The sequence below is a fragment of the Vombatus ursinus genome, unplaced genomic scaffold (assembly GCF_900497805.2).
Source record: "Vombatus ursinus unplaced genomic scaffold, bare-nosed wombat genome assembly UNPS02014801.1, whole genome shotgun sequence".
NCBI classification, from domain to species: domain Eukaryota; kingdom Metazoa; phylum Chordata; class Mammalia; order Diprotodontia; family Vombatidae; genus Vombatus; species Vombatus ursinus.
The window spans coordinates 24,595,424-24,611,411 of record NW_020954579.1 but is presented as its reverse complement, the minus strand read 5'-3'; the positions used below and the strand labels follow the sequence as shown (position 1 = coordinate 24,611,411).

Here is a 15,988-nt window from a genome sequence, read left to right as displayed (position 1 = left end):
CATCATTTCTTACAGCATAATAGTGTTCCATCACATTCATATACCATAACTTGTTCAGCTATTCCCCAAGTAATGAGTGCCCCCTACATTTCCAGTTGTTTGCCACTACAAAAAGAGCTGCTATAAATATTTTTGTACATATGGATCCTTTCCCTCTTTTTTTGATTTCCTTGAGGGTATAAACCTATTAGTGGAATTACTGAGTTAAAGGGCATACACAATTTAATAGCTTTTGGGACAACAGCTAAAGTTCTAACCCAGTTTTCAGATAGAAGGATAGACACATTTCTCTGTGAAGTTGTCTTATCATTCTTTTTCTTTTCTCTTAATTTGAGAACATTTTATTTATTTTTTAAATAATATTTTCCCCCAGTTATAATTTTTAGCATTCATTGTGTTTTGTTGGGGGTTTAAGTTTTAAGTTCCAAATTCTATCCCTCTCTTCCCTCCCTCCCCTACCAGAGACAGTAATTAATCTAATAGAAGTTATACATGTGTAATCATGTAAAATATTTCCATATTAGTCATTTTGTGCAAGAAAACTTGAAGAAAGAAAGAAAAATAGTATGTTTCAGTCTGTATTCAGACAACATCAATCAGTTCTTTCTCTGGAGGTGGATAACATTTTTCATCATGAGTCCTTTGGATCTTGTATTGGAGTCTTGAATCATTGTATTGGTGAGAATAGCCAAGTCATTCACAGTTCATCATCATACAATATTGCTTTTACTGTGTACAGTGTTCTCCAGGTTCTGCTTACTTCACTTTGTATCAGTTCATATAAGTCTGGTTTTTTCTGAAATTATCTTGCTTATCATTTGTAATAGTGCAATAATATTTCATTACAATCATATACCACAACTTGTTCAACCATTTCCTAATTGATTGATGATGAATCAGCAGAGGAGAAGTACAGGTCAGCAAACCACATTTCCTCAATTTCCAATTCTTAGCTACTACAGAAAGAGCTGCTGTAAATATTTTGGTACAAATAGGCCCTTTTCTCTCTCTCTCTTTTTTTATAATCTCTTTGGGATACAGACCTAGCAGTTATCCAGTCATTCTTGAAGCAAGTTGAAACTGTGCTTATAAAAGTCACTGACTGTGTGTACATTTTGACTCTTGAAACCCCTACTAGCATTACACCCCAAAAAAATCAAGAAGGAAAGGATCTGCTCATATATACAAAAATATTTGTAGCTACACTTTATATTTTAGCAGAGAACAAGAAACAAACAGTACTGGCTGAACTAATTATAGTCATTAATGTAATGGAATATTATTTCTCCTTGAGAAATAGCAGAATGAATGGATACAAAGACTTCTGATCTAATGTATGACTTAATGAGGAGTGAATTGAACAGTATCAAGAATAGTTTAAGCAGTGACTCCAGTATTGTAAGTGAAAACAATTTTGAAAGACTTAAAAAACAGTGATCAATAAAATGAGCAATCCAGCATTCCAGAAGACTGAGGATGAATGTTCTTTCCCACCTCTTGGCAGAAAGGTAATAGACTAGGAATGACAAATGAGACTGACATTTTCAGAAATCACCTAGGAGGGTTTTTGTTTTCCGTAACTATACTAATTTGTTATAAAGTTTTGGGTGAGGGAAAGGGAGTAATAGTTATGCTAATAAAAAGAGGAGAGGGAATCATCAGTGAACCTTTCAAAAACAGAAGAGCAATGAACCATAACAAAGAAAAGAAACAACAGAGTAGACAATACTTGGGCATGGACATTGATTCAGGCTCAGGGTGAGAATGCAGTGAGGTATGTAAGATGCAAGAAAGTGTCTTAGGTCTTGTGAGGTCTTAGGTCTTGGAGATTTCATCCATAAGGACCAGGCTAAGTGGAGAGTTTGACAGGCACCAAGGAGTTATTAAATAGTCCTTCTGGAACTAGAAGTGGTCACTCCGCAAAGCAGTCACTTGTTATACCATTTTTGAAAAAGCAGTTATATTTGCCTATTACTTACTAGGTCCTAATTTCTATTGAATGGATCATACCATTACCCTTTATCCCAATTTGTACATTATGAGTTGGGTGATATAAGATGATCCCTGTAACATGATAGGTAGAACATAGAGAGCTTCCATTGTTAAATAGATGTGGTACATTCAAGATCATTCTTATCCAAGTCTCTCAAGTGTTAGTGCCCTTCATGAACTGGTTGCGACTCTGCAGAGGCTTAGACCTTCAGTCCCAGCACCAATGCCTTGACTCTTCCACCAGTGGGCCCGTGTACAAACATTTGGTTTTTAAAGAATGCCATTTTGTCTGGTTCCTTGATGGCTGAGACTGAGAAAGGCCTGCACAATTAGAATTCAGTGATAATTAATCCAGTAACTGGGGTTATCTTGAGAGACAGGGTCTTGGTAAGTCGTCTAAGTAGAGTCACCCGTAAGTTGTATAACAGGCTTGAGGAAGATAGCAGACAAGGTTTTTATTTATACTAGCTCCTATTTAGTGACCATGGGTCTGACTGAGTGTTTTGGGGCAGAACAGTACTGTTCTGGACAAAACAGTACTGGAAAACTAAAAGCTGCCCTGCCCTCTTTGGAGTCAGGACCAATAAAGGAAAGTTGCTGATTTCTCTCACTGAGTACAATTGTTTGGAGAGTTTGTTAGTATCACTTGGAGACATCATATTCCCTTTGTTGAACTTAAATATCAGGTTGATGCCCTTATGGCAGAAATCATGAGGTCAAAATTGTGGTGAGAGGTAACCTAGAAAATTTTGGGGACCTTGACACCAAGACAGAATATGGCACTGGTTTTATGAGGGGATAGGGGAGAGTGTTTGCTTCCTTGTCATCTGGGTCATAAAAAGACAGTTTTTGGAGACTGGTGTTGGAAGCTCTGGTGGCATTCTTACTTTAGGTATGCATTTCTAATTTAGCATAGCCAGAGGGTAGAGTAATAGCCATTTTATCTGAATTAGTGGTTTTAAAATCTTATCTTTTTTATCCTTTGTCACCAGTAAACTTGTTTTTATTGCATTTTGTGGTCCACAAATGCCTCTTTGGTTTTTAACCCCGAGCCTGAATCACTGGATTAGCATGAGATATACATGGCCCAAAATTGTCAGAGAGAGTATTTGAACATAGGGCTTAATGACTTCAGATCCAGAACTCTATACAATAGACCACCTTTATTCCACTCATTTTAGAAAATCAGTTCAGAAAGAGTAACAGGATGGCCTTGTGGTAGTGAGATGTGTGAGTTCCATAAGCACCATAGGATCAGAGGAAGAAGAGGAAGAATAATCCAAGGTCAGGATTTGGCAAGGCTTATTTGGGGCGGGGGGGGGGGAGATATGGTGATTTGATAGTAGAAGATAGTATAAAGTTGAACTGGTTAATTATAGCATCAAGATTGTGAATGGAGAAAAAATGAAAGGCACTTAAGTGAGAATAAAGAATAGGTGGGGGAAGGGATGAGGTATAGAGAAAGGAAATGATAAGTTAAGGTCTGGTTAGAGGAATTGCAGAGTTCTATATCATGAACCTTGGAACACTTGAACAATCAAGAGTGGGACCATTCTGGTGTGTAGCTGAGGTGGTGTGATAGTAGAGGTCATATAAGCTGAAGAAGTTGACTTGTTGGTTGGTAGAGGTATGTTAAAAACCCTTAGTAAAACAACAGGAGTCGGAATGGAGAGGTAACCAAGTAGAGAACTCTTACAGAAAGATCTGGGGGCCTATAGATAACTTGCCAGGAATCGAATAGGGTGATACCTTGTTCAATCACTTTCAGTCGTGTCTGACTCTTTGTGATTCCAAGTAAGGTTTTCTTATCAAAGATATGGTTTGCCATTTCCTTCTTCAGCTCATTTTACAGATGAGAAAACTGAGGCAAACATGGTTTTAAGTGACTTGCAGAGGGCTGCACAGCTAGTAAGAGTCTGAGGCCAGATTTGAATGCAAGAAGTCTTCCTGACTCCAGGCCAGGCATTCTGTCCACTGTGCCATCTAGCTACCGTAGGGTGATATAGAGGTATACAAAGAACCTCAAAAGATAATTGCCACCTCCCTTCAGAGACCTTATTTTCCATATCTGTAAAATGAGGATTAATCCCTTTCATAGTTCACAGAATTATTGGGAAGATCACATAAAATATATATGTATATAGCTTTTGCAACCTTTTGAAAGCAGATGATAAAATGTAATACTTTAAGACACTTTTCTATTAATATCATCTTTAGGGTCTATGAACTAAGAAGGAAATAGTTCATCTATTAAATGTTATTTTCTTTTTTCTCACCTTCAAAAATCATCTTAGTCATATTTTTTAGAAACATTACCAAATTTTCCAGGTCCTAGGGAGGTTCTCACCTTTTCCTCAGTTAGAAAAGGATAGAGACTGGGCCTGTGATTTCATTGTTATAGGAAACTCTCCAGTGAAGAAACTCCTACCAGTGCAGGCCAGTTCTATCTTTTCTTTTCTTCCCTCCCCACCCCCCTTGGTGAGGCAGTTGGGGTTAAATGGCTTGCCCAGAGTCACACAGCTAGTAAGTGTCAAGTGTCTGAGGTTTGATCTGAACTCGGGTTTTCCTGACTCCAGGGCTGGTGCTCTATCCATTGTGCAACCTAGCTGCCCCTTGTCTTTTAAATTTATAGCCTTAGAGAGTTTTCGTAGAGCACTGAGAGGTTAAGTCACTTGCTCCAGGATCAGACAACCAGTGTGAAATCAGCCAAGAAACTTGAGTCCGGTTCTTCCTGTTTCAGAGGAAGATGCTCTTTCTATCCATTATACCATACTTCTTCTAGTTTAGTAATGGTTAGTGGCATGTAAATATAGTAAAAACATCTGTACTTCAAAAAGGATGGTCACTTTGCCAAAAATAGAGAAATGGATCCTGTAGCACTATTAATAACTTAACAAAGATATGCCTTTTACTAGTTTATTTTAAAATATTTCAGCTTTTTTTATATGTGAATCCATCCTCTTTCTTAAGGTAATTTTTATTTTCTCTACTCCAGAGGTATTAAAATTCAGGTAAAAAAGTAATAAGTTAATAATAAGTTTATCTCAAAAGTTATTTTTTCCTTTAAATTCATAATTAGACCTATGAAAAAAGCAATATGCATATTATAGATGAATTTAAAAGCCAAGTTTTTGGTTTTTTTTTTTTTTTTTTTAAGTGAAAAGTATGATCTTCATCTGGGGCTTCAGTATTTTAGGGAAGGTGAGATTTTAATGCCTTTTGAAAGGGTTAACTGTTCATTTCAATGTTAGTGACTAAACGGATATATTTGGATTGTATATAGTAAGACTATGTAATACAAATTGTTACAACCAAGTTTTCCATCCCTAACAAGGCATTAATATATATATATGTATATGTATTTATATATATTTATTTTGTTCTTGTTTTTTAGGGTGAATCTGTAAAGTATTTTCTGGACAACTTGGATAAACTTGGAGAACCTGTAAGTTTTAACACTGTATATTTCTGGGTTTTTAACCACTTAAAATGTAGCAGTCAGATATTTTTGCTTATTAGTCAACACGTATTTATTAATAGCTTACTTTGCAGGCATATACACACAAGTATGTGTCTCTGTGTGTATGTGTATGTCTGTTATATTCAAAATAAAAGATAACAGTTTTGAGAGAGGGGGCACTAGTAGACAGGGGAATCAGGAAAAGCTTTATGTAGTAAGTGGTGCTTAAACAGAAGACCGAAGATTCCAGGAGGTAGAAGTGAAGGAGAGTATGCATTCTAGGCATGGGTGACAGTCATTGCAAAGGTATAGAATCAAGAGTTAGTCTTATGGTGGTATGTTCAAGGGTGAGTGAGAATAAGGGGTTGAGGATAACAACAAGGTTACATACCTGGATGGTGGTACCTCAAGTTTGGAAAAGATGTGGGTTGGGGAGAAAATTAGTGAACATTCTGAGTTTGAGATACTTCTGGGACATCAAGTTTGAACTGTCAAATGGGTAAGTTGGTGATGTGCTCAGGAGAGAATAGGGCTGCCTATATACATCTGGGAGATATCTACATAGAGATGATAATTGAATGCATAGGAACTGATGAGATCACCTAATGAAAGAGGTATATAGAAAAAAGAAGAGTACTCAAGACAGAGCCTTAAGATACACCCACAGTTTGGGTGTGTTACACAAATATTGAATCATCTGAGGAAACTGAGAAGTGGTCAGATAGGTAGGAGAACCAGGACAGGATAATTTCCTGAAAACCCAGAAAAGAGAGATTATGCAGAAGGAGAGGAAAATGTGGTCAGTATTGTCAGAAGTTGTAGAAAGGCCAAGGAGGATAGGGAAAGCAGAAGCTGTTGGGTTTGGCACACTAAAAGATTGTGGATGATTTTAGAGGGAGCAGTTTTTTGAGTGATGAACTCAGAAGGAAGTTAAGAGAGCACAAACAGGGGAAGTCAAGGCACTGAGTATAAACATCTCAAAGTCAGCTGAGAAAAGGAGAGATAATAGAATAGTAACAGGGATGATAGGACCTAGTGAGGAATTTTTATGGATGAGAGACTTTGACACATTTTTATAATACAAGGAAGAAATCAGTAGATTGGGGGTGAGGATCGGGGGAGATATGCAAGGAGCAGGGTTTGACTTTGGTAAGTAGGTGGTTTCATATGTAGTTTAGGGATAAAGTCAAGGGGCTCTGAGAAGAGGAGGAATTGTCAGATAAATTGGGGAGGAGAGGAAGTTCTCCACATATAATCTCCCTAAAAAAACCTTTTTTCCAGTAGTAAAGTTCTCAGCTGAGTGAGAGGGATGGGGGGGGGGCAGAGATTTGGAGACTTGAGAGAAGAGATTTGGAATAGCCTCTGTGAAGAGTGGGATAGAAAATTAGGGATGAATAGAAGGATTATCTTGCTGCAGTAAGGTCCCAGTGACATTGCATAGCAGAAATTTGTAGTGTAACTTGTTAGCTAAGTTGTGCATGAGATCAAAAAGGGAGGAGAGTTTAGCCAGGATAGGGGTGAAATACTGTGGAGTTAGAGTTATTCCAGGTCACAGTAAGGACAAAGAGCAGGCTTGAGAGGAGTGAGGAGCACCAGGATAAATAGAATGATAAGAAATAATGATCAGATGAGGGAATTCATTATGGAAGTGGAGCATTTGAAGATGATAGCAAGATCAAGGGTGTGGCCATCCTTATGTGAAGCAGAGGTGGAATGGTTAGGAGTCAAGTAGATTGAGGAACTGGAGAACGAGAGTATTTATTTGAGGGAACGTCGCGTATTTTGGAAGTCCCCTGGTAAGAGGGCAATAGTTGGAATGAAGAGGAACACTGTGAGCCAGGCACTGAATTCGTTGAAAAAGGAGGGAGAATGTCCTGGAAGTTGGTAGATAATAGCCACCAGAATCTGGTAAGCGTGACAGATTTAGAGAGATTGAACCTTAAAAGAGAAGAAGTTACTGAGTGATGACAATAGAGAGTTTCTATATATCTAGATAGAGAGACAATGAAGGGCAAGGAGTGTTCCAGCTCACCCTACAGTACAGTGAGTCATGTGTGAGAGAAAGTGTAACTGCTGCTGAAAAGGCCTGGAATGTAGTCTCATCTGGAAGGGTTAAAGGTCTCAGTGAGAGCCAGAAGATGGAAGAAGCATTAGAGGAGAGCTTTAAAATTAAGTTAGAGTTAGTTAACTATAGATTGGGAATTCCAGGGGACACATTACAAGGTATAGGCAGATAAAGAACGGGAAATTGGAAGAGCCTCATTGAGATCAATGGGGATTAGAAAATTGGCAGCAGGGCTTGGGGAAGAGGGTTGCCTTTCAGTAGTCTTGGATTTACCATCACAAGGATAGATAGACTAAGAGAGGCGAGAGATTGTTAACAATTGGGGGAGTATCAATAGAATTGCACATGAAGTCAGGAGACTAGAATGTTCTCCTGATCTCTCATCAGGGCCTCTGGATCTTGATTCCTTAGCTCCCCAAGAGGGGTGTATGCTCTCTTACTCTCATGAGCAGGGGCAGCCTTTTGGTGAGTAGTGCGAGTCTCAAGGTGGTCACTGGGACCTTCACATCAGGAGCAGTGGCCACAACCAGTTTGGAAGTTAAAAAAAAAAGTTCATACTAAGCATCTTTTCTTACATTCCTTTCTATGGAGCTCAAATTCTTCCTACCTCATATTAAAAGATACCCTATTCATAGCTATGATCCCTCAAACTCCTAAAGAAGACAGTTTGAAAGAATAAAGAAAAAAAACACATTTGAGAAAAAAGACATTTTCATTTTGCTTTATTTTCCTATGTACCTTTGTAAAATAGGAAAAGAAATCATAAGAGAATTGATGTTAGAACTTTTTAAGTGAAAATATTTTCATTTCACGATCATTGGTTTTTCTGTCCTTTCCCATACATTCCAGAGAGCTTCACTCTTATTGAATACTGTTGATCTGGCCCAGTCACCTGGCTTGATGGGTGGTTAAGTTGCAAGACAGCACAATTCCTTGTACATAATGAGTGCTCATTATTTTTGTTGAATGAACAAATAAGTGAATTTTCTTTTCTTTCCTGGCAATAATTGAAATGATCTTAGAATAGTTATCCTAAAATTTTCTTTCTATAACAACAGACAAGTGATGGAAAAGAGTGCTTTATAAATGTTTTTTTCCAGGACCTAGGCAAGGGTAGCATAATCCTGTTGCCACAAATCTTTTACGGGAACATGTAATAGAGTATGAAGATGCACCAAATTTTCTGATTGGTCGACTAGCCTTTTGCTTTTTGTATTAGACAAAGCAATGTGTTCGTTGTTGTTTCTGGTGTACCTCCTCCTTTCTGCTCAGCACCATGTGGGGATCCAAAAGTTCAGGGTAAGATAAGGTTCTTATTTTTAAGGAATTTATAATCTAGCAAGGAAAGCAAAACTAATATGTATTAAGTACTAAACTATAATCTTGATTTTAGTACAATAATAAGAGTTCAGAGAAAGGATAGTTTAAGCTGGAATAGTTAGCCCATGTGTGAAAGACGTGTAAGATTTAATTAGATGAAGGAAGGGAGAGAGGTAAAAGAGGATACATGGAGAAGGAAACTTTCATGGTATCTGGAGGTGACCTATCTGTCACAGTTGTGTTAAGGAAAAAATTAATTTCTGTGTTTAGGAAAAAATTAATTCCTAGTATCTTAAAGCAGGAATGGTAAAATCATAATTTATACATTTGCTATTGCCCTTTTTTCTGAATATCAGCAGAAGTCAACCTCAGGTCGAGGTAGGAAAAATAAAAATGCTTTTATTTAAGGTAGCATGAATAAGTAAGTAGACAAAAAGTAGGCACTATAATGAGAACTCTAGTTGGAGGTAGAATGCACGCCAGATTATAAAGAGTAAAAGAATTAAGAAATTTGGTCTTCATTAAGTAATAGGAAATCATTATAGATTTTTGAGTAAGGAATAAGTAATAGGAAAATTGGCATTGGTTTCAAGATAAATGTGAATATAGAGATAGTAGAGACAAAGAAGACTAGTATTCATGTGTGAAGAGATTAAAGTCTAGATTTAGGGTTATTTCTGATAATCATTGGAAATGGAGAGATGAATGTAGAAGAAATTTCAAAGCAATAAAAATACCAATTTGATGGCATTGAATATGGGGGTTAAGTAGAGAGAAGAGTCAAAAATAATTCAATTATATAGTCCTAGTGACTAAAAGATTTTGTATGAGTGAAAGAATTGGTTTAAGTTCTTCATGTGTGGTTGGGAAAATAATTTAGTTGGAGTAACTATACCCATTCTAACAGAGCTTCTTATCACCTTCACAATGCTATGCACGTATTAGATGCTCAATAAATAACTTATATTTGATCAGTTATAATTAAGGTAGCGTCTCTAGATTATTGGAACACTGTGATAGAAAAAATGTGGGAACAATGTGTGCTTTATATTTAAAATGTAATTTTAAAAATTAAATTATTTTATATACTTTGGATTGTCCATGTCCCTGTCTCTTACACGAGTACAAATAATTATAAGGTGACTATATTTGTGCTCCCTCTGTTGTCATTTCAGTGGATAGTTATCTTACAGCAACATTCTAAGTAATCATTGTGCTATAATATTTGGAAAAGGATAAAATAAGGTGGTAAGGAATAGGGATCATAAGCTCTGGTTCTGATTTTTTTTATTACCTGATTAGCATCACTAAAAAGCACAGTATTAGGATGATGATAATGATGTGCTATAGTCTAGAAATACTGATATTAAAGAATGAACCTGTTAAATGATATAAGTAAATGTACTATTGGAGTAGTTTATTTTGCTGCCTACCTTTCATTAGTGTTTTAAGAGAATCTACTATGAAAGAGGTTTAAAAAAAAAAAAAGCAAGTGCTTGAAAAAAAGTTTGGCTAATTGTGTTACAGGAAGTCAGATCTCTACATAGGCAGACTACATGCTTTTACCACATTGGGCTCTCCTGTGCTATCCTAACATGAGCTAGAAAGTTGAGAGACATATAATGATAGCTCACATTTGTATAGAACTTTTAGGTTTAGAAAACACCTACCTTATGAAAACCCCAAAGAAGGGGCATTCCTGCCATAATAGCAATAGACTGCACTGAGGCTAGCACTGAGCAAGAATTAATTGAAGTCTGTTGCGTGCACCATCCTATACTAGGCACTACAGAGAAGATAGAAAAGAAAATTAGGGCAACAGAGGCAGGAAGGAACAGGATGGATATGTTTAAAGTAGAGAAAAATTATTCATTAGCTTGGGACATACATGAGTAGAAGCATAATAAAGGTGAAATTGGAGAGACAAATGAAGAGAACAGTTGATGAAGTACTTGAAAGCTTGGCTGGGGGTTTGATTAGTAGAAAGAAAACAAATGGAAATTATTGTACAGGGAGTGATTTTATGAACAGTAGTATCCTTAGTGAAATAAGTAATACTGCTTATTATTTATGGTGTTTCTTTTTGTCAGAATATCCACCTCGATGCTTTTGAATATTTTAAAGATATTAGAATTTAATTATAATAATATTGGAACTTGAGGGTTAATTTTTGATAAATATTTTGTTTGGACATTTGTTCAGTAAACCTGTTAATAAGCATGTCAAGAATCACAGTGGTTGGTTGCATTTTAAAATGATAAATATAATTTTTCTCCTAGGATTACATTCCATCACAGCAAGATATTCTGCTTGCACGAAGACCCACTAAAGGCATACATGAGTACGACTTTGAAATTAAAAACGTTCCTTTCAAAATGGTTGATGTGGGTGGTCAGAGATCAGAAAGGAAACGTTGGTTTGAATGCTTCGACAGTGTAACATCAATACTTTTCCTTGTCTCTTCAAGTGAATTTGACCAGGTGCTTATGGAAGATCGACTGACAAATCGTCTGACAGAATCTCTGAACATTTTTGAAACAATAGTCAACAACCGAGTTTTCAGCAATGTCTCTATAATTCTCTTCTTAAATAAGACAGATCTGCTTGAGGAAAAAGTGCAAATTGTGAGCATCAAAGACTATTTCCTAGAATTTGAAGGGGATCCCCACCGTTTAACAGATGTCCAAACTTTCCTGGTGGAATGTTTCCGTAACAAACGCCGGGACCAGCAGCAGAAGCCTTTATATCACCATTTCACCACTGCTATTAACACAGAAAATATTCGACTTGTTTTTCGTGATGTGAAGGATACCATCCTTCATGACAACCTCAAACAGCTTATGCTACAGTGATGTGCAACAGACTTTATTTTAATACCCTTTTGTGTTTGTTTGTTTGTTTTTTGGAATTTTTTTTTGTTGTTGTTGTCTATTTTTTATAAATAGCAGTTTACAACAGGACTACAAAACCTTAATCCTGTGTTAAACTTTTTGAAAACCGTAGTCTGTCTTCTGTAGACTTTGGTTTGTGGCTGAAAGCTGCTGAATACCACATTATTGCCAACTTCTGCTCAGATTCAGGCTTTGAATCCTTTCCACTATAGCTTCAAGTTAAATCAAATTGTAATTCTGTAGTAGACCTCAGTTAAATTTGCTTCAGGCTTCAGTCTCTTCCCAGTTTTCCAGTCTGAGTTGTATTTCTGTAGCAGCTGTTAACTTGTAGGTATGTGGTTAAGGTTATTCAGTTCTTAAAAAACAAATAAGGTGTCTTTTTAGCCTTACATTCAGTAGTATCTTATCTAGCTTGCAGTGACTGCAAGGGCTGTTGGAAAAGATTTGATCTAAGGGATGGCATTCCATGGGCTTATCACAGATTTGGCCTTACTGTTTTTTAATTGATATGCAACTATTGGTTGTACATTTTAAAAAATTTGTGCTTTTTGAAAGTAATGTTCTTAATACTTTAAAGTTTACATAAGCATTTCTGATTTGATGCTAATCAAAGAGTATTCACGGATGGTACAAGGAAAGCCAATAAGTAAACAGATCCCAAGTAGTACTTTGGTCAAAAGCAAATCATGAAATGTGACTTAACTCTTTTTGTTCCTATTTAATGATGATATATTAATAATGTACCTGAATATTCTGGCAATAGTAGTAAATCAAAGCTGCTTGCAACTTAAGTGATACGACTTTTAAAATAAAACCTTTTCAGAATTCTTTTATTTGTTTAACTCTCAGACTTTTAAATCCTGTCTCAGATGATTTTGGTGATTACTGTTTTAAAAAATACAATTGCAACATCACAGATACTGTTCTTTTGCTGTTTTGATCATTTCAATAACTTTAGTCTTTGAGGCATTTTTGTGTTTGTTTGAAACTTAGCATGGACAGTCATTTCCCCTTCAAATTCAGCAAATCATTAAATGGGATTATCATTATTAATTCTTGGTGTGTCTGTCCAAAAAACACAACAGATACTGGTTGTATAATTTCTATTTTTGAAATGCCATTATTTTTAGTACATTTTAAGTGTTAAACCATTTGCTATTAAGAAGTTATAATTTGTATAACTCAGACACCTATGTGTGATTAAATTAAATTTGACTTCCCACTGCTTCCTTTTAAAATCATTATTTTTAAATGTACTTCTGCTAAATAGCTTCATAATTACAAATGCACTCATTATTAAGATGATCAGAATGGTTGTGGTTGCAATAACAAATACTGTATTTTAGGTTATATGTAGCCTTAGAACTTGGATTTTAGAAAAACATGCACGATACTTTTTTTTTTTAATCAAACCTTTTCTCCTTTTTTAAAATTGTGATTAAGACTGTGACATAGATCACTTGACTGTAGCTGACTCTTCTCAGGTATTTTATTGATTAGAAATTCCTTGAATGTGTGGTCAAAACTATGTATCATCAAGTCTTTCAGGGGCCGAGTTCACTAAACTGTCTGGCTTAAGTCTAAACTTCACAGCGAGCTTTCTAAACAGGGATTTTTCTTGACGTTCTTGTTAAAGTAGATTTCCTTTGACTTCAGGCCCCATTCCCATCATTCTAGAATCATTACCTCTCAGTATTTCAGTACGGCAGTGCATGAGCGTTCGCACAGGCGCTCCTCTGAGTATGGCCTCGGACGTCCTTCTAGCTCTCAATCTATGATCTTACGTCATGATGCGGCTGTGTAGCAGACTTCCGTGCATGTCTGAAGTCAAAATGAACTTTAAAAACTGCTTTAAAATTCACGGGGTTAGAATTATTTCACTAGTGAATATTGATAAATATATTCACATTAGGTTTTTCAAAAATAAATTGCTGTGTAAATCTAACATGTGAAATGGTCAAAACAAAGCATTAACTTTAGTGAAGACTAACGTGTTTTTATATGTAAAGAAAAATGTTTAGTCTTTCTAAATCATATTTAAAGTATGTTATTGGAGCCACAAATATTCGCTAAAAAGATGAAGCAATCTGCATTTTTTTTGAACTGCCATTAAAAACTGTTAGTAATACCTACCACAGAATAATCTTGGTAGTGAAGTGTTTATTTCTACAAATTGAAATGTGTGATTTTTTTTTGAGTGACAACATTATTTTAACATTTAGTAATAGTTTAAATGGACCTATAAGTCCACCCTTTAGATCATATTTTACATATCTTTAAAAACTAAAGGAAGAAGTCTTATTATTTGGAGCACTGAACTTAACCTTTGAAATACCACTATATAGGGAAGAAAATGGTAAAACTTAGGGGACAGGATAAATGAGGTTGCTTGTAGATTTATTTATTTTTTAAAATATGCCAAAATAAATTTTTTTTGGCCCAGTTATTTTAAAAAATCAATTTAAATGTATTGTGCCTTAGAGCATTTGGTTTTGTAAGCCTTTCTTGTGTTTTTTTGGAAACACATGCCTAGTTACATTATATTATATAATGTTTACTGACTCAGTGGTTGTAAACCTGAATGCTTTTTAATTTGTCTCAAGAAATGTCGCTAAAGTGTTTTAATGGCTTTGAGGAAATGTATTCTACATAATGTTGCTATTTAAGCCTAACAATATAAAAAAAATTGGGGCCTCAGTTTTACTATATATTTTTAAGTTTTCTGAAGACAAAAATCCAAGGTATTGTGCTTCTGCCAATCAAAATACTGTGTTATGATTTTATGATGCCATTTGATTTATCATATTCAAAATTAAGCCAGATCTTTACATTTTTGATGTATTTAATTCTGTTGTGAAAATGACTCCTGTTTTGCTGCCTAGAAAATACTTTCAGCCAAAAGAATGAAAAAAAAAGAGGAAAAGGAAGTTTAGGGGGATTGGAAGGTTTTGTTTATTTTTTAAATTTTAATTGATTTAACTTTATGTAACAGTTTTCTACTGTTTGATCTCTACAGTGGATTTTTTAAACAAACTTTTCCAGTTAGATTGGGCAAGCATTTTGAAGTAGACATTTAAAGTTATATTCCTTAAAATCAGCATTGGGAGTGATTGGGCATGTATAGTTTAGATTCGTATTTTTTTTTGTTGTTGTTTGTTTTTTGCTAGGCAATGGGGTTAAGTGACTTGCCAGGGTCACACTAGTAAGTGTCAAGTGTCTTGAGGCTGGATTTGAATTCAGGTCCACCTGACTCCAGGGCTGGTGCTCTGTCCACTGCACCACCTAGCTGCCCTCCATAAAATTTTTATAGAATCATTTGGGCAAACCAAACCTTATAACGTATGCTCAAATTATTATATATATATTTTTTGGAAAAAATATGTTTTAGTATTAATATACATACCCAGTTTTTCTCTCAGTATTTATGTGAAATAAACTTACCAAGTTATGTTCTTCCATGTGTTATGTTGAAATTTAAGTCACCATTTGGAAAAGTCCTCAAATTGCCATTTTAATAAGGTAATACATTTGGGTAGAGCCAGAAATAAAGAAATTCAAAATTTAAGCCAGGTTCCTTCCATTGAAGATTTTATAGCATGTGTTCTTTGTATATACAAGTGTGAAAATATTGAACATCAGTGTTAACTCTGAATTTCTTGAACCCGTGACACCATACTTGCCTATACAAAAAGTGGTGGTAAACAGACCCCTTGAAATTTTTTTAAAACCACATTTGTTTTAATTTTTTTTGAGAATCTAAAAAAGAAATGGCATCCAATACCTTTCTTGTTGAAAATTATTTTGTTGTTTTGCTTTAAAAAAAATACTGGGTCAGTCTTGTTTTCTTTTCCCATTATTTCAATATATGCAATGTACCCTTGAAGTAGATCTTTTATGCTGCTTGATTTTTTTATATTCCTAAAAAAGAAATTTATTACCCTGTAGCTGGATATACAGTTGGTTACATGGTATATAGTAACCATTAAGGGAGTGTATTATTATTAATGGTTTACATCGAGGAACAGATAAAGTCCATGGATTAAACAGAAGTAAATATTTAATAACAAGGTTTGTAGTAAAGACCCATTATGTTATGGTACGATGTCAGGGCTTAATAAACTTATAATAGAGGTGGAAATATAGAAATAAAGCTGAGGGTTTTGTTTAACAATTTGAACTTTAACTAGATGTATTTTCCAAGTACCATCAAGTAGATATTAGACTTAGTATTGTAAGTAATAACATCATTTGAGGTACATT

General features: G+C 35.3%; 1 protein-coding gene across 1 annotated transcript in view; it reads left to right on the top strand.

Annotated features, from left to right (window-relative positions):
* Positions 1–12,553, top strand: part of GNA13 (G protein subunit alpha 13) — a 60,052-nt gene extending 47,499 nt beyond the window's left edge. Inside the window, exons 3-4 of the mRNA XM_027872987.1 lie at positions 5,387–5,437; positions 11,117–12,553. Coding sequence (XP_027728788.1) covers positions 5,387–5,437; positions 11,117–11,689 — 624 coding nt within the window. The 3' untranslated portion in view covers positions 11,690–12,553. The remainder of the gene's footprint in view (positions 1–5,386; positions 5,438–11,116) is intronic.
* Positions 12,554–15,988: the final 3,435 nt, after the last annotated feature.